Source organism: Lepidochelys olivacea (assembly GCF_965140295.1).
Source record: "Lepidochelys olivacea isolate rLepOli2 genome assembly, chromosome: 6".
NCBI lineage: Eukaryota > Metazoa > Chordata > Testudines > Cheloniidae > Lepidochelys > Lepidochelys olivacea.
In genome coordinates, this window is record NC_140416.1 from 31,870,486 (window position 1) to 31,890,480 (window position 19,995).

The 19,995-nt window shown below is 40.3% G+C and overlaps 1 protein-coding gene across 2 annotated transcripts in view; it reads right to left on the reverse strand.

The window, feature by feature from the left end:
* IRAG1 (inositol 1,4,5-triphosphate receptor associated 1) overlaps positions 1–19,995 on the reverse strand; it is a 119,511-nt gene that overhangs the window by 21,439 nt on the left and 78,077 nt on the right. For both annotated transcript variants that reach the window (XM_084632705.1, XM_084632706.1), the window contains 6 exons: positions 15,275–15,395; positions 10,826–10,856; positions 7,996–8,136; positions 4,951–5,082; positions 4,179–4,320; positions 1,317–1,366 (listed from right to left, as the gene is read on the reverse strand). In XM_084632705.1, coding sequence (XP_084488831.1) covers positions 1,317–1,366; positions 4,179–4,320; positions 4,951–5,082; positions 7,996–8,136; positions 10,826–10,856; positions 15,275–15,395 — 617 coding nt within the window. The remainder of the gene's footprint in view (positions 1–1,316; positions 1,367–4,178; positions 4,321–4,950; positions 5,083–7,995; positions 8,137–10,825; positions 10,857–15,274; positions 15,396–19,995) is intronic.

Consider the following 19,995-nt stretch of genomic DNA (forward strand, 5'->3'; position numbering starts at 1 on the left):
TTAACATTCTCTTAACACAATTTTTGGTATGGAATTTCCCAGGCTGCTGCTGTCCCCCCCTCCCCCCCAAGAGAAAAAGCATGGGGGTGGGGCAGAATTTGAACCTCCCTACTCAGGCAATATGCCTCCAAGTCGTGCTGGGAGAGTGCATGCCTGAATGTAGACGGTGACAATCTTTATCCAAGTATAGTGCACTATGCTCCCAAAATGCCAGCTCAGCTTTACTTGCTGGTATGGAAGGGGAGAAGAAGATTAGCCCTACCATTTCTGGAGAGTCTAGCACTGCTGCAGATACTAAAGTCTCTTGGTCCCTGTGTGCAGAGAGTGCAAGGAATGGGAGTATGGGTGGCACCTGGACAGAGAGGAACAATAAAGGAGGCTTCTTGTTCCCTGTCTCTTCCCACTGAGTATCTGCATGGGGCTGGGAACAATTTGGACCTTAACTATTACAAACGATGAAATATAAATATGAAATAAAGCTTGCAGAAGTTGAACAACATAACAGATCAATTTCCTATTAGCTGAATAGGTTCTCAGCTGTATTAATTAGTGAATTTAAGAGGCTGCCTTATAGCTGAGTCTCCAAAGGCTAGGAGTCTGCACATATTTAAAACTAGCTTTGTTAAAGTTATTAATAAGTCAATATCAAGCATGGAGAATATCTCAGTTATGAATGCTTTAACAAAACAATAAAAAAAGATTGTCCTGTGCTGACTGAATCAGTGAGCCACACCCTTAAAAACTACTGGATTATCTCTATGGTGTTGTGGAAATGATGTGGTTGCTAAGAGTGACAATTTCAGAACCTAAGAGACTGATCCTGCAACCCCTATTCATATAGTCATTCTTGGCCTAATGCTCAACTTATGACAGTCACAGCTGAGGATCTGGCCATGGACTGTAAAGCAGGATTGTGCTCTAAAACACTATTATTCTGAAACAAATTAGTGAGGCCCCTTTATAAATTTTCAATTAATTCCAAGAATTACTATTTATTACTGTATACAGTTATTCTCAATTTTACAAAATTCCAAAATATTTGACAGGTTTCAGAGTAGCAGCTGTGTTAGTCTGTATCCGCAAAAAGAAAAGGAGTACTTGTGGCACCTTAGAGACTCTAAGTTTAGTCTTTAAGGTGCCACAAGCACTCCTTTTCTTTTTGCAAAATATTTGAATTGGCCATCACACAAACTGCACTTCAGATTTATCAGGACTGTAGTAGGCAATCAAATTCTATATATTTAGACAGTGACTGAATTTTTGTTACATAAAATCTTCACTTAACAGTTTAATTTCTGTTAATATTGTCAAAATACCTTTCCAACAGTAAGAGACATGGATCTAGATGAACGAGGCACTCCATCTTCTGCATGGAAGACAGTAGATAAAGAACAGAGTTAGACTATATGGATAAATCCCTATAAATAAAATTGATATATGAACTAGATTGGATCTCAGTTACCCCAATGGAAATTTGTAAGGACCCCACTTATTTCAACTGACTTCAGTTGCCACTGCGATCAGAATCTGGCCTACTGGCTGTTCCTACATGCTGATTTTTCAGAAGAAAGTTTTAATACTTAAACTTCCAGTAGGCTACATAAGCAAAAACAGCAAAGAAAAGACAGCAAAGAACTTTTTTTAAAATTTTGCCTACTGGAATAAATTCCTTTTCATCACATTTTACTTCTGAGGAAGTCCTATAGAAAACAGGCAAAAATAAGCACACATGCAAGTAATGCAATTAAATATAATCATTTGGCCCGATCATACTTGGATAATTAACAATCATCTAGAATAACCGTAGTTAGTAAATCTAGCTGATAAAATATAAAATGTATTGTATAGGCATTGCACAAAAGCTTTCATAATCCACTTTAAGGAGACATAGCAGCTTTGCAGAGCTGACGTCTGCTGAAAGTGAACTCTAAACACATGCAAGAGCATGTGCAAATGAATATTTAACAAACAGCCAAACTTGTGATCCTAGAGACAACCATAAAACAATTCTATACATACAAGATTTTATGAAGATGTTAAATATCCAGTGTTTTGTTTTTTAAAAGTGACTGATATCTTTTGGAAACTATTAAAAATGTTCCATTTAGAAGTAATATTGCTTCTATCATAGACTTCCTGTATTTCTTTTCTCATGCTCTTTATAATGAAGACCATTTATATGAGCTCTCTCAAGAAACAAAGATCCTGTTTTCATGCAAATATTCTTAGTAGTAAAGAATGCTCAGATAAAATGTTTAATACAGATAGTAGAAACAGAATTGTTTCCAAACAGAATGTTTTTAAAAGTTTCCCATGCATCATCAGTTCTTCAAGTATTTAAATTTATTTCAATGTAGTCAGTGCCTAGTTATTTCTTAAACTAGTTCAGCTTCACATACTATACATATTGCACCACTGTTGAAGCTGATTGTGGTGTCCAGGAAGTTGATGCTAGTGTGGAAGTGTTCTGGAGACAGTTTAATGGATGGGTTGTTGTTGGTGTGGAACACTCCCACACTAGCATCAATTTCCTGAACACTATAATCAGCTTCAACAATGGAACCCTACAGACAACCATGTACAAGAAACCCACAGATCACCACACCTTCCTTCATAGATCCAGTAACCACCCCAAACACACTAAGAAATCTGTAATCCACAGGCAGATACTCAGATACTATGGAATATACTCTGAGGACGAAGTTCAGGAGGGATATACACCTTTAACACACCTTAAAACTGCCGTCCCCAAACAACGACACTCCACCAGAGAAGTAGATAGCATCATAGAATGGGCGACCCAAGTACCCTGAGAGAATCTGTTTCAATAGAGAAATAAAATCCCCTCCAACCACACACCCCTAGCTGTCACCTTTCACCCCAAACTGTGTATCATCAAACAAATACAACCCATACTCGATGGGGACCCCATCCTGAAAGAAATCTTTCCTGAACCCCCGACCCACTTCTGGCCTTCCAACAGTCATTTCCAAGCTCATAATCAGAAGCAAGCTCTCCACAGACCAGGACCACCAACTCCAAGTGGCATCAGACCCTACCAGAACAGATGGAAAACATGCAGCCATATTTACCACAACATGTGGTGTACCTCTCCAGCGCACTAAATGCCCCAGTAAGAACTATGTGGGTGAAACAAGACAATCCCTGCACTCTTGAATGAACTCACATAGGAAAATGATAAAAGTCAAAATCACCCTATCACCTGTGAGAGAACACTTCACAAAGCGATCAGAAAGTCTGACATATCAGTCCTCATCCTCAAAGGAAACCTGCACAACACTTTCAAAAGACAAGCCTGGGAGCTTAAATTCACAACTCTGCAAGACACTATAAATCATGGATTTAAAAGAGACATCGGATTTATGGATTATTACAACAATCCGTAACCCACTAACCCCCTCTTTTGTCCTATGACTGCATAGGGGTTAACTGGCCAGTCTACCTTGAATGATCCCTTACAATATGTGCTAATACTTATGCTAAACGATCTGGTCCACCTGGCATTTTGCTGTGATGCTGGGAGTACCTTTTCCAGCCCCGAAGCAGAGCTCTGTGTGGCTCAAAAGTATATCTCTCTCACCAACAGAAGTCGGTGCAATAAAAGCTATTACCTCACCCACCTTATCTCTCAATTTTCCATTGACTTTCATGGGAAATGGTGTGCACCTAACAATTGCAGGATTAGATAAAGTAGCTTTGTGTTATATACAAGGGAAATTCAAAAAGATACTCTTAAAATAGGTTTCAGAGTAGCAGCCGTGTTAGTCTGTATTCTCAAAAAGAAAAGGAGGACTTGTGGTACCTTAGAGACTAAAATTTATTTGAGCATAAGCTTTTGTGAGCTACAGCTCACTTCATCGGATGCATCCTAAGCCACTGAATGCATCCGATGAAGTGAGCTGTAGCTCACGAAAGCTTATGCTCAAATAAATTTGTTAGTCTCTTAGCTGCCACAAGTACTCCTTTTCTTTTTTCTTAAAATAGGGTAATCCAACCAGCCCTGAAACCTCTTGCAGATACTATACACAAGTATGTGTTGGGAGATACCTTGTAAAATCTGCTTCTGTAACTGAGAATGTTCACAATACCTGATTTTACAAGATAAGTAGCACTATAAACCCATGTGATTAAAGGCAAGCCTTAAGCACTGTTATTACCAGATGAACTGTAACTTCTGCTAGAATTCTGATTGGCCAGTTTCTTAAACTCCATTAGCTCAGCATGGTCCTTTTCATATGTTCTCTTCAAATTCTCCACATACTGCATCATTACTTCTGTGGCCTTTGACATACGTTTCTCCTAAAGTGAGAGAAATACAGGGGTAACTCCTATACTATTTAAACAAATAATTAATCTCTATGTCTGCCAAGTTCTGCCAGAGCTGAGTATGGAGCAGTTGTTCAAAAAGGACTTTCATGACTGGGAACTCCTCAGGCTAAATAGAATTGTCTTCCACACCTGAATCCCAGCACGTACATGGACATATACTGACGATATTGATATTTTTGGTGATCAGATCATACATTTATACACAAACTCTCATACACAAAATGTTACTATAATTACCTGGTTTGTATGTGAAATAACTATTGTTTAAAATGATATATATCATACAAATGTTGAGTGGCTTCAAGGGTAGTTTCCCTCTGTGTGCATTCTATTACCTACAGATGCCATATTGAGGGCAATAGCATGTTATCTGAAGTTATGTTAATTGCTTTAAACCAGTCACGACAGATAAAATCCAAGTACACTACAGAAAAATTGTGTGTGTGTAAATGCATCTCATGATGAGATACATAATATATTTACACACGTGCATACATGTGCAACTATGTGAAACATTAATTTTTTTCATTAAGATCTAAAATGAGATAGCTAAAGTATAGAAATCAAGGAACACGCTGGAGATTTTTTAAACTGTCTTACCTGGCGAACAGCTCCAACCATTTCAGCACGACTGGAGAGCCTAGCAGCCAAACGATGTAGTACAGCAATATCCTCCAACAGCTTCTGGCAAGTTTCTCTGTGTTCATAGTGATGCCATAAGGCAGCTGAAGACTGAAATGAAAGAATGCACCAAAACATCAAATCATGGTCTAACCACCAAAATATTAAAGCACGGGCTAAGAGTTTTAGAGGCAAATATTCAGAGGGTGCACATTTGAAGTGTTGTTCCCACTGAAGTCAATGGAAGTCTCAGTGCTAAAGGCCTACGTACAACTTTAGAAATATACCCTTTATAGTAACGACCATTTACAAATCTGTTTCCAAAACCCAAAGAATACTTGAACTTGCCAGTGTGGTAGGTATCAACAAGTCTCTTCAGCTTTTCTAATTTCTATGATATATTCACATTTTGATAAGCTATCAACCCTTAACTTTCCAAGAACTCAGAAAAGAAAAGAGCAATAGCAAGCAGCATGACTTTCTCTAATATTGCCTGCAATAACCAGAAAACAATCCTATGGACAGGTGAGAAATTAATCAGAAATATCTGTATATACTAACTCAAATCACTTTGGTAATTTAGGCCCTAATTCAGGAAAGCACGTAAGTACATGGTTTCAATGGGATTACTCACATAGTTAAAGTTAAGCATGTGTTCATATGCTTTGCTGAATCAGGGCCTTAGTGAACAACTCTTTTCCTAATTAGTGACTGCTGTTCTCTGTAATATTTAATTCTTTGTCACTGTATTTAAACAAATGGCCCAAATCCCCCACACTTTGAGGTAATTCAGCTCTAGAGCCAGATTTTTGTGGTGTTGGATTGATTTCTGTGTTCTATAGCATGTTTCAATGTCAAAGGGCTGCAGTAACTTCAGAAGGGATCCCTGAATCAGAAATAAACATGAATATCTGTGATTCAGATTTTATTTGTAGTTTTATTTGTTTATGAAGTTATACCTGAAAAAAAACCTACAGCTCTCATCATGAATATGACATTTATACTATTGCTGACGCCAAACATTCAAAAATCATGAAGTCAGGGGGCTCCTAAATATCATGAGATCTATTTTTTAAGTCTCATGATTTTAAACCAATGTGTGTGGGGGTTTTATGCGCCATCTGGTCTTTGAGACGTTAGGGTACACTCAGCTTACATTGTCAAGCTTTTTTGTGCAACCATGCAGACTAAAACCTTTTTTAAAAATGAAAGATGAGATTCTCATGTTATCAGTTGTCTTCGAGAGCTGGGGTTTTAAGTAAAACATCAATATCATGAAGCTCCTGAAAGAATCATGGGAGTTGGCAACACTGTTCAATGGGCCTGCTCCTACAGAAACGAACAGGCAATCTTCAACTGAGTTCCAAAGGTGCAGACGTAGGCCCTAATATGATCCATGTGTAATACAGGAACTCCCATGGGCTTTGTCCCTTTGTTTAAGGTGATCGGAGCGTCAAAATATTTGGAATAAGACCCTGTTTAGTAAAAATTACACACATCATCAGAGGTTATATAAAGTAGCCATTTAAGTCCAAATTGTGTCATGTGAACTGGAATGAGGAGGGGAAGTTAGCTGCTTTTCTCCTGTGCTGTTAACATGATCCTTACTTTATTTCTTGCTAGTAAATGATTCTAAACCAAAATATTTGTATTACTACAAATGACAGGCTGCATTTCAAAGTACCCTTATGCACTAGCTATAAAAATGTGTGTGTACACAAAGGATTACTATAAATGAAGACATGAGATTTAATAGATCATCTCTGCTTACTTAAAGCTCTCTAAACAGCCAAGAGTAGGGGAGAAAGCAGCAATACAACCCCCACATTTTTAGGTACAGATAATCCTCAAATGCAGCTTTGAAATCCCAGTGAAAAAATGTAAACTTCACAATCCTTGTTTAATTGTATCCTCCTTCAGTTTCATAACTTCGTGTGCCCTGCTTGCCAAATATAATGGGTGACTCTTGCCTTATGTTCTTTTAACTATTTATCAACCCCAGATCAGTACATCATTCTGTCTACCTAATACTGTACCTATCACCATGGTTCCTGGGCCTCTGCTGCTTTTATTGCACAAGGAATTTTGCAGTGTATTGTAACTTAACACATATTTCAAAATTATTTGGCATTTCAGTTACAAAATCCATGGAGAGCTGGAAAGTTGGACACAAGAAAGGTAATTGCTGATAGCTGACAAATTTTTGATTAGAAGCAGAAAACAGCCACCCTGGAAGCTATATAAGAAGTGGAAAAGAATCCAGGAACTACAATATTTTTACCGAGGAGATTTCATCGACCCCCTGAAGGGGTCCCGTGAAAGCTCACTATTCCCTTTCCCATGCCTCTTTTTAACATCTCCAGTATGGCTTTATGTCAAGCCATGAACTTCAAGCCATTGAAGAGAGAGCTGCCTTTAACACCTTTCAATAACATACCTAAATTGTCCATTTAGGTTTATTATCAAATGACAATAAGATCCCACTCCAGCTCGCCATGGCTAAGTGCTCCCTTGCAGTCCCAGAAATGCTTCATTCCTGCAGTGGACCCAGCCACGTCAGAGTTTACATTGTGCCCTGCCCCCTTCTCTCACACTAGGGCTGAACACAATTACAGGTCTTCTACTTCCCAAAGAGTGTTTGTGTGTGGGAGAGAGACAGCACAATGCTCTCCACACCGCTGGCTCATTATGTTGCACCTCCTTAAAGGGTGCCACAACAGCTACGCTTCCTCTGCAGACTGGGAAGCTCCAGGAGGCATTATGTCTATAAAAGCCACAAGCTTTTATAGACATAATTTTTGCCCTAAGTCTGGGGGTAATCAAGCCTAGGTATCTTTCTCTGATACCTACTTAGAAGCTTTGACTAACTGGCTGCCTTGTCATGGTGAAAGTAGTGAAGTAAAAGTGGTAGAAAATGAAGTCTGTGAATCAAATTCACAGCTGATATTAGCAGGTGTATCTGCATTAACAACAGTGGAGTTTTACTGGTTTAAAAGAGAAAAGAATTTATCCCTGTTTTCTTACCATAATGGCTGCTTTAAAGTTGTCCAGTTCCTTCTCCGTGTTCTCCTCAGTAAGATTTCTCTCCCTCTCCGCCTGGTTAATTCTAGATTCCAAGGTGTAACTATCATTTCTGAATGCCAAGGAAAGTTGTACAAACACAGTCTGTTGGGGGTGGGAAACAAAGGGCATTTGTAATAATACTGATTATATACTAGAACTTTCTATTCTGGTAAAGAAATTACCAGTAAGATATGACTTGCCTGCCTTCACTGGCAGTTTTGCCTAAGTAAGGACCACAGAATCAGGCCCCACACATACAATAAAATTAGACATTACATTATCTTTTGGAGATTATATTATTTTATTTTTACCTTCCTCTTTGAGATTAGTTATGTGTAAATGTGCTGCAGTGTCTCTTTTCCTCAATGTTTTCAGAAATACCAGCATAGCATGACAAATGTAATGAAGGAATTAGACTACCTAACAGCATTATGTATCAGAATCACAAATGTCTATGTTATTTAGCTGGACTTTTCCCAATGGTCCCCAAGTTTTTTAAACATGCAGTCTGTGCAAAGGAAATCCAGGGATGAACTCATAATTTACCAGAAATGTTTCATCTGGGACATAAACACCTGATAGAGCAGGCAGCAAAAGGTTATCAACTTATATTTTCTTGAACCTGGTTTTTAGAGTATTTCCTTCTTTACAAATACATTATTGCTTGTCACAAATCTAAAGGTTTTATGACATATTCTTAAAAGTAGCCTCAATATTTTGGATGTTTAAATTTTACACCCATGAGGGCTGATTTTGTGAGGTGCTGAGAATGCACACTTCCAGCTGACTGAAGTTGTAAGTGATCAGCACCCTCTCTAAGGTAGGTTAAAAGGAACTTGGGACAGATCTTCGAACTTTTCCCTGGAGTAAAAATTGTGTGGTTGGCCATGCTGCAACACAGGGTGTGGTAGGGAGCTGTGAAGCCCCCTGGGATTGACAAGGCTAGGAGGTATGTAAATAGGGAGGGATGATAAGGTAACAGCATTGGGAGGGATGATGGAAGGCCCCTGGTATATATTAAAATGATCATGTTATTACCTGCACTGTACAGTTGTCCAGCACAGGTACTCTGTAGGGAAGTGATACAGTGATCAGATAAATGGATTGGTAAAGGATTTAAAGGACGTATTTCTTAAAGGAGCAGAAACGAGAGATTCAGGGCTCCTGTAACTGGCATGGCAGGGTGCCAATTCCTCTCCTTTATAGACCACCTTACCCCTCACTAGGGGAGGGGGGAATGGTAAGGTCCCAGGAGCAGGTGGCCTGGGGACCAGGATGGAAAAGGGGGAGGGCTGATGGAAGCCCCCCCATAGGCAGCGGGTGAACCCCCACTTTGGAGAGGCTATTACTAGCCTGCTGGCCCAGTCCCTGCCCCAGGCCCCACTCCCTGCACCTCGGAGCCTGGAACCCCACCTCCCGCCAATAACAGGAGGAGCCCTGAGTGCCCCACTGACCAGAGGAGCCCTGGCTTACCCACCCCAGCAACCCCGGGCCAATCCCAGTGCCAGGTGAAGCTGCCCCCGAGCCAGCCCCAAAGCTGGGCTGAGTCAAGCCGCCCCTCCTCCCACCCTGAGCACTGAGCCACTCCCACCTGAGCACTGGGCCAAAATGCTCCCGTCCGCCCCCTGCCCGAGCACTGAGCCGCTCTCCCCCACCCCCTGCCTGAGCGCCGGGCCGAGCCACCCCCTCAGGACCGAGCTGCCAGCCCCAATGCCCAGCCAAGCTGCCTCACTCCCCCGGCAGACCTGCACGCCCACTGCTTCTTCGCAGCGTCCTTCCGTACTCCCCTACCCCGAGGAGAAGCAATGTGGTGAGCAGTGGAGACCTGGGGGTGGGGCAGGTGGACTGCAGGTAGGCAGGTGGCAGCAGCAGCAGGCGGGGGCCTCGGGGAAGGGGCGGGGCCACCGTGGCCCAGGTGTCCCTTAGGGGCGGCTGCCCACCACCCATGCTCATATGTATATGTTGAAATGATCATGGAATTGCCTGCACTGTACACTTTTTATCTGCCAGGTACTCCCAGACAGTTAATAATAAAGTTGAGGCCTAATAAAACCACATCCAGTGTTTCCTGTCCTCCTTCCCGCATAGTTGAACAACAGCTAATTAGAGTTGAAAGTGATCTGCATCCTCTCTAAGTTACAATGTCCAAAGTTAGGCACTATAAAATTGAGGCACTGTAAAAAAGCAGTGGTCATTCTTGAAAAACTGGGCCTTTATATTTCGCATAGATGTGATAAGAAGGTGTCACAATATCCGGAGTCAATACTATTCTTGTGCTGGTGGGTATTCATGTTCACAACCATTCACATTCATGGCAGTTAACTGAGCACAGATAATTGCTAAATTATTCTGTAACACACCAGCTATCCTTTCACTTCTCAAAATTGACAGCATATTACAAAAGATACAAACCAATGCAGCATGGAAAACACAGTAGTACCATAATAACTGAATTTTTAAATAAAAAATAAAATATAGAATTAAGAGCATAATCTGAATTATACATAGCCAAGAACTTTCATGACAAATTCAAACTAGAAATAAGGCACTTAACCCCCAACCCCACCCAGCAAAGGTGAGTAACCATTGGAGCAATTTATTAAAGGATGTGATGGATTCGTATTCACTTGAAGTTTTTAAATTGAGATTGAATATCTTTCTATAATGAATGTTCTTTTTCAACATAGAAGTTATGGTCTGTGATATGCAGAGGTCAGACCAGAGGATTACAGTGATTGCTTCTGGCCTTGAAAAAAAAATCTATGTATCTTGAGTTTACTAAATCACTTACCTCAACTTCTTTTTCAGTAAGTGGAGGAGAGCTGAAATGAAAACATAACATTTATTACATTTTTTAAAAAAAAGACTCATTTTTGGTAAAATCTAAATTGTGACTGCTTTAAATTTCCAGACAGTAGTACTTATTCACTAACCGAAATGTATTGTAACTGAGCTGAGCTGCTGGTACAGCAACACTACCTTGCACCAACATGAACATGCAAGGAAAAATCGGGGGAGATGCTTCTGGGACAACTGATGGTTGAATGTATTATGTCTGGAATCAGTATCACCACCCATCCTCCTCCTGTTAAGTGCTCAGGCAGTATGGTGAACACAATATAAAAACTTCGACAGATCAGCAGACAGAATTAGTTTCAAAGCACTGAAGTTGTACTGTGATCATTGGCTGATACTGTAGAATACATGGTTTCAGAGTAGCAGCCGTGTTAGTCTGAATCTGCAAAAAGAAAAGGAGTACTTGTGGCACCTTAGAGACTAACCAATTTATCCACTGCATGCATCCGATGAAGTGAGCTGTAGTTCACAAAAGCTTATGCTCTAGAGACTAACAAATTTATCTGAGCATAAGCTTTTGTGAACTACAGCTCACTTCATCAGATGCATGCAGTGGATAAATTTGTTAGTCTCTAAGGTGCCACAAGTACTCCTTTTCTTTTTGTAGAACACATGTATCTCACAGAGTCTTGGAAGAATGACTGTTCTTACTGAGGAAGTGAGCTGTAGCTCACGAAAGCTTATGCTCTAATAAATTGGTTAGTCTCTAAGGTGCCACAAGTCCTCCTTTTCTTTTTGTTCTTACTGGATTTCATCTGCATCTAGATTGGAATCAGAAAATGAACCACTGCTGGTTTGGGATGTCACCTGGTAACATAAGAACATAACAGCTGCCATACTGGGTCAGACTATGGTCCACCTGACCCATTATCCTGTCTCTGACAGTGGCCTGTACCAAAGCTTCAGGGGGAGTTTATAGCACAGGGCAATTATGGAGGTTATAGAAGTTCCTTCACTGGCGGTTTTCAAAAGGAGGCTGGATGGCCATCTGTCTTGGATGGTTTAGACAACAAATCCTGTATCTTGGCAAGGGGTTACACTATATGACCCTTGCAGTCCCTTATGACCCTTTGACTGGTGCAGCATGGTAGCCACAAAGAGAAGGTGGAGGCACGTAATCATTGTGAAAACAGCAGAAACCCGTAGGAAGAAAAATGGTGCAAATATGAACATTTCATGCAGTAAGATGTGGAGATACAGTCTGATGTAACTGGCTAGGAGGCAGCTGCAGCACAGTGTAGCGGAGTTTGCTACAAGGATGATGGATATCAGCATGAGGAGTAGGAAGTGATAAATTTGATTCCACAAAATACTACACAGGAGCGGATTTAGGTAAGCCTGTTAGATTATAGGCAGGCATGATTAGTAGCCGTGTCCACATTACCAGTGAGTTACAGAATTTTTATCCCCTGCAATTGTTTTGACACTTTTGAATGCTACCCAGAGTGTTTGCATAAGTGAACAAACAAAGGAAATACCTGAAAGGAGTGGTAGTACTTCTTTCACCTACAGGTTGGGATGCTAATGATGGAAGAAGTGGTTGGCATGTATAGTAGGTACTGTATGGGCAATACATTTCTCAGCATATTCGAATGTTATTCACATTTTGTATAGCGTGTTTATCCCAAAGAGAAGTTAGCCTGTCTGTCATTTATGAGCAAGAGATTTTCTTGATGAAGTGGAGCAGCATTAATATCTGGAACTGATAGCTATTCCAAAAAGGGGAGGCCAGCACTTCTATCATATGGGAAAAGACATTTCCTGCTGGAGGGCAAAGTGTTCCTATTAGAAAAGGTTTGTTATTTTGGACAGATGTGTACTTCTTGGCAAGTTCAGTAGTAGTAAGCTCTTTGATTTGCTGTAGTATATGCAAGTAAAGTTCATTTATTGTTTTATCACTGTACTTTGTAAACAAATCATTTTCTTTGCTGCTGTGGAGTTAATTAATTTTGGAAAGAAGGAGTAAAAAGTGTGAGCTTCTGCCAGTGTTACAGGACTGTTACAATGACCAGGAAATATCAATTCCTTAATTTGGCCACGGAGACTCCAGCAAACATGCAGTACGGGTGCAAGGTCATTTATGAATTCATTCAATGGATTAGTGGTCAAATTCTATTTTTCTGAATATTGTTAGGCATTTACTTCAGTGCAACTCTAAATTATTTTGTCCTTAGCTACTCAATTGCCTTTGTCTTTACAAGATCTTGAATTTGCATCACTTGCTAAATAAATATTCTCTTACATGAAGTTTTATACAGTGCATGTTTGCTGCACTGGTCACAGTGGAGTATTTTGCATGATTACAGATATGCTACAAAGGTGCACAGAAGTATCTAGGCACAGTTTTGGTAAAATATTGGTTTTACATTACACACATTTTAGGTTTTCACTACTCAAAGCTGTAAAAACTTATGCAAAAACTCTGAGGCTAAATTCATTCTCCATTGACCTCAAATGAGTTAAATGATGTATCCACTGTTTACCAAGTATTGTGGTGGATTCTCCATCACTGACAATTTTAAAATCAATATTGGATATTTCGCTAAAAGATATACTTTAGGAATTACTCTTTCTTCATACTGCTTGGGACAGGACAATAGGTTTTAGCCAGATTGTTCCAGATTATGGAAACTGCATTAAAAATTATATAAAAGAGAATGTTAAGGTTGCTTGGTGAAGTGCTCAAAAATCAGGAAATCCAGTGTCAAGACTGTCCATATAACCTTAACTTTACCCACTTGTATATATGAATTAAAATATGGTTTTAAATACTAGGCCACATACTACAGAATTTGGTCACAATATTATTAACTTTACCATTCTTTCTCCCGCTGTGCAACATGTATCTTGCCATATAGGCCATGAATGAGGCAAGAACTCTACAGATATTCCTTCCTAATTCACTGTACATCTTGTGTATACATGACTTTTATTGTTTTGGTCTGGAATATACAGAGTATGTGCTATCTGTGTGTACCAAAAGTAATAGAAAAATGTATGGGATTCTACTATAGTATCTGAGAAACATTATATGATAATGCAATTAATGACTATTGTGGTACATAAGCAAAGGGGAGCAGAATTAAGGTCTCTCTTTTTGCATTTTTGAGAGCCTAACAATGCAACTTTAAGGTTTTCTTAACATAGGGAAGGGTGTCCAGTGATGTCTGCACAGATCTCCACCCTCCCATGTGGAAAGCATTGGTGGTAGTGTTTCCTGCTCTTGTCCCAGAACCCTCAGGGAGTACACTGTGGGCTTGGAATCTGTGCAAGAAGGCTGGAAGTGGGACAAACTGGGGACAGGGTCATCTAATCCCATGTTGAGTACAGATGGGGGCAGATGGATACACAATATTCTCTTCTAGTGGTCCTGCATATAGATTACCTCGGACAAGTAAGACAAGCTGTGTTATCTTTCCCATGGAGCTCCCTACGTGGTGGGGAAATTCTTGCCCTTTAAAGGGGATCCTGGGTCAGCAATGACAAGAAGGATGAAAGGAGAGTGAGACTCTAGAGTTGTGGCAGAGGGACAGGATCTCTGCGTCAATATCTCAGGCTGCTTGTAGATCCCCGGGGATCTGTGGAATTTGTGGGCAGGTCCTCCATCTAAATCTGCAGAATGGCAAACCCCCTGCTGCCAAAGCAATGATCTAGGACAGTGGCTCTCAAACTTTTGTACTGGTGACCCCTTTAACATAGCAAGCCTCTGAGTGTGACCCCCCCCCGCTATAAATTAAAAACACTTTTTATATATTTAACACCCTTATAAATGCTGAAGGCAAAGCGGGGTTTGGGGGTGGAGGTTGACAGCTCACAAACCCCCATGTAAGAACCTTGCGACCCCCTGAGGGGTCCTGACCCCCAGTTTGAGGACCCCGATCTAGGAGAAACTGGCAGAGAGGATTCCTTGCAGAGTTTCCCTTCCCCAGGTTTTACCAGGGCAAGGAGCAAACTGGCCCAATAGTTTTTGTTTCATTTTTTTGATGAAGGAAATACAAACATTTCCAATACCTAAGTTTGCAGCAGTATTCTGGAAAACTAGGAGCTGTCAGACCATGAACAATCTGGTAAGGAATATTTGTAGCTTGCACCTCATGTTTATAAGACATTTACAGAACTATGAATTTCAAATTATTTTTAAAATGGGTTCTCTTTTTCTTCATTTTGGATGTTTGAGAAATGCACATATTTTTATAAGACTCTGCCGAATAAATTTTAAGATATAGCTTCAATCGCCCTTCCAAAAATCCTGATTCAGAAATCTATCTACATATGGATTTCATATGAGAGCAGAATTACATAATGCTAGTTCAGTCGAACCAACTATTTCTTTGATAGCAGACTTCCAACGGATTCTGGACCGATACCCCTACTTAGCTTTTACCTTCCTGGCAGAGATTTAAGCACATGGAGTTTTCGTAGTAGTATATCAGGAATATTAGGCATGACATCAGAGCTGTTCTTTGACTCCTCTTCTTCAGTGGAGCAAGGTATAGGTGAAGGCCCTAAGGACAATTTCATAAGACACAATTAAGTCACTGTAAGAAGTCATGTGTTAATACAGAAATCAGCCTCCCATAGACATTTGGGGAGGGTTTTTAAAAAATATTCCATGTCAGCGGAATTCTGCTGTTACTGAAGTCAATGGAACTTTTACCATTGGCTTCAATGGGAGTAGAGTTAGGTGAAAAGTGGAGTGCTTTTAAAACCCCACCCTTTGTCTCTACGGTCTGAAATGTGTACCTTATTTATCCCAATCACCAATTTATAATCCATCTGTTCATTATTATAATATTCATTAATACTAGGGTAGAGTTACCTTACTTCCCTCTCTGAACACTGGCAGCAAGAATAACTATTCGGAATGGCAATCTGTTGCATGGAAGGAAGGAGATAATGAGGGAAGGAGATATTCTGGCACGGCACAGTGCCTCTGAACATACTGGAAAAGAGCAAATATTCTATTTTTCTAGGTGAGCATTTTCCTAGGAACCCCAGAAGTTGAATCAGAATAGACTGTTGGAACATCTAGTCCAGTGCCTCTGAGCTTTGTTAGTTGATTATATCATGCTGGAATTTTGCACTAGATGTTTTATAACAAGGCACTGTCATTTACCAGATGATTTATGTGCTATCTGGCCAAGATTATTGCTGATGCAGAAAGTACACTGTACTACATGGCTTCACTGTTCCCCCAAGTTGTGATGGATATATGATATCTAACTGTTTATACTACATGTTCACTTGCTACAAATGTGACAGAATATTGGTACTGAATTGTAGTCTTATACTTCTCTCGTCTTCACTAGGACCAGTGACTCTCAGTGTATTTCAGTCACTTTTTCCTCATACAACACTGGGTCTCACCCTTTTCCATACCAGAAGCCCCCTACTACCTCATTCCCGTCTAGTGGTTAGCAATAGGAAAAGGACAAGATAATTACAATGCCCTGACAACTGTTTGTGAGCACCCTGGACAAGACTCATTTCTAGAACACGAACACCTACAAACGAAGCTGGAAAGCCTATGAATACTCATGTTCCTGTCTTCTAGATAAATCCTCCCTGTTTAACAAACTCTTGGACTTGGGAAAAATGTAAGAGGTAGTAAGAAAAAGCTCTGACCCTTTAAAAATGTGCATGATAGTATTTGGAGTTAGAGAAGCTTAATGGAGGCAGATTCTCTACTAATTATACAACTAAATTTGTATTTCCTGTTTTCTGTACCTTTTTAATACTTAAAAATTGTCCAGCACCCACCTCAGCACCGTTGCATATATGCCCTTAAGAATAACAAGCCTGCCTCATAACGGTGTCTCCAATTTACTGGGTCTGCTAATTTATTTAAAGGTCTGTAGTTTTAAAGTCGTGTTTATCCCAAGATGACCAAGACAGACAACTTGACACTGATAAGATAAGATGGAGACAAACTGTGTGATGCATAACAAAGGAAACTGTTGGCACCTTGATTACTGTATGTTTTAGTAAAATATTACATTAAGTTAATTTCGTTACAATTTAAGGAAGTAAGAAGCTCTTTAATAAGTAAACTAAGGATTCTGCTCCTTGCTGCTCTTCCCAGTGAGCTGAAGGAGTTGATTTTTAAGGCCCCAGTTAGAGATTCTGATGTGCGGATGGCTTCTAAATGTCCATGCTATGCCTTAGACGTTGGGTGACACCCTAGATTTGCAGTCCTATGTAAAATATGTAGAATTTCAGAATGTTTTCTTCTCAAAAGTTCTAAGTCTGCCAACTCTACATGTGTGAATTTTGAAAGGTAGCAATTATTCCAGCCCTGCAAACTCAGGTTTGCTGAAAATGACTATTTAAAGGTATATTAACAGGACTAAGAGACTATATCCACAAACAATATCACTACAACCAAGATCCCCTTAAAATAATTGTGGGGAAGGGGTCTGTGTGTGTATGTGTGGGAAAAGTTGTGTCTTTTATTCAGGCTGTGATACTATGATGTGATTTTCTGTGATGCTAGAGTTGAAATTGTTAAAAGTAAAGCAATCTCTCAACTGTTTTCCTGTGAAACTGAACCTTGAGGTTCTGACAGTGTCTTACTTAAGGAGTGCAAAGCAACAAAGTGCATTTCACCTCCACTGCACTGTGCCCTCCTTCGCCGGTCTCTACCCTTTGTGTAAGCCTCTTGAGATCGTCCAAAGTCTGCATGGGGAAAGGAGTAGAAATAGGGCAGATGGGGGAATGGGATGCATCATTCCCCTCTCCAGCACTGTGGAACTTAGTGAAAAAGATAATGCACACCCAGGCTATATTATCTTCTCTGCAGAGCATACCCCACCCTGGGGATCCTAAGAGCAGTAGCCACCTGGAGGAATCCACGGTAGTGAAACTCCAGTGGAATCATGCTGCTGGAGATCCCAAGTGGGTCTGGTGGGGAGAGGGGAGGAGTGGAGTCTCTGCTCACCCAGCCCTAACCTCCTGCAGATCCCAGGATAGCTGCCAGGTTTGGAGGTGAGCCCCACAACCTATTTTGCATATTATCCAGCACCCCTGACAGGATAATGTAGGTGGAGGGATGTCTGCCAGAAGTTTCCTTCCCCTGAGCCTTCTTCCCGGTTGGAAGGGATATTTGCCAAAGTTTATTTTTCTCTTGTAGTGATATTTAAAACTGAACTATAGAGTGCAGAAATATTTAGGATATTTAGAAATGTTTCCTAACTGGGTGACTGATGTTAGTAATTTCAATCCTTATTTAAAGCCACTACGTAAAAGGTGGCCTCTTTTTCACAGGTGCTGAGCACCCAAAACTCCCATTCAAGTAAATGGAAATTGTGAATGCTCTGCACCTCTGAAAAACCAAACCACCTTTATGTTAGGGTTTCATACACAGATTTAGATGACTGATTTTAGGCACACAGGTTTGAAAACACTGGCCTCAACATTTACAGTCCTGTCACTAATATTAGTTTTACATATTGGAACACATGTTACAGAGCAACGTGGAAATCTCTTGAGGAAAGGGAAGGTCATTTGTTCATTTGAATGGTAGCCCCCCACAAGGTGGTCCATCTGATCACACAAAAAATCATGATACAGGAGGTTAGTATAAGCATGTTGGTTCATCTGTGCTACTGCAATCCACTTCCAAGGCGAAATCCTAGCTCATGTCAATGGAAGTTTTGCTGTTGACTTCATTCGGGCCAGGATATCATGCCTTGTCTCCACACTTCAAAAAGGATGTTGAAAAATTGGAAAGGATTCAGAAAATATCCACAAGAATCAATCAAGGTCTGGAAAGCCTGCTTTACTGCGAGAGAGATAAGACGCTCAATCTAGTTTATCCAAGAAAAGATTAAGGGTGACTTGATCACAGTGTATAAATGTTGACATGGGGAACAGAAATTTGGTAATCTAGCGCACAGAAGCTCGGGCTGTTCAATCCAGCAAACAGAAGCATAACAAGGTTGAATGTCTGGAAGCTTACGCTAGACAAATTCTGGCTAGAAATAAGATGTATATTTTTAAACATTAGAATTATTAACCTTTGGAACAACTTACTGGGAACGTGATGGATTCTCTATCACTTGAATTATTTAAATCAAGATTTGAGGTCTTTGTAAAAGATAAGAGCTAGCTCAACTAGAAGTTACATGCTTGAAGAAAGAATTACTGGATGAAATTCTGTGGTCTGCATTTTGCAGGAGGTTGAACTAGATGTTCATAATGGTAGTTCTGGCCTGAAAACTTACGAATTAATGATGTTAATAGGAATCTTTCCATTTATTTCAATGGTCTTTGGATCACACCCCAAATAATTGTGATCATCTGATCTGACCTCCTGCATAACAAAGGCCATAGAGCTTCCCTGAATTAATTCCTGTTCAAACTAGAGCAGATCTTTTAGAAAAACAGCTTTTATTTAAAATTGCCAGGGATGGAGAATCCACCACCCCCTGGGTAAATTGTTCCAATGGTTAAAAATTTGCATCTTATTTCTAGTCTGAATTTCTGTAGCTTCAACTTCCAGCCATTGGATCTTGTTATACCTTTGTCTGCTAGACTGAAAAGCCCATTTCTGTTCCCCATGTTAGTGCTTATAGATGGTGACCAAGTCACCCCTTAACCTTCTCTTGATAGCTAAACAGATTGGGCTCCTTGGATTCTGCCACTATAAGGCATGTTGTCCAATCCTTTAATCATGCTCATGGCTCTTCTCTGAATCCCTTCATAGAATCATAGGACTGGAAGGGACCTCGAGAGGTCATCTAGTCCAGTCCCTTGCACTCATGGCAGGACTGAGTATTATCTAGGCCATTCCTGACAGGTGTTTGTCTAACCTGCTCTCAAAAATCTCCAAAGATGGAAATTCCACAACCTCCCTCGGCAATTTATTCCAGCGCTTAACCATGCTGACAGTTAGGAATTTTTTCCTAATGTCCAACCTAAACCTCCCTTGCTCCAATTTAAGCCCATTGCTTCTTGTCCTGTCCTCAGAGGTTAAGAACAATTCTTCTCCCTCCTCCTTGTCACAACCTTTTATGTACCTGAAAACTGTTATGTCCCATCTCAGTCTTCCTAATTTTTCACCAGTGCCAACTACAGAGGCAATATAATCCCCTTTCCTCTACTCAA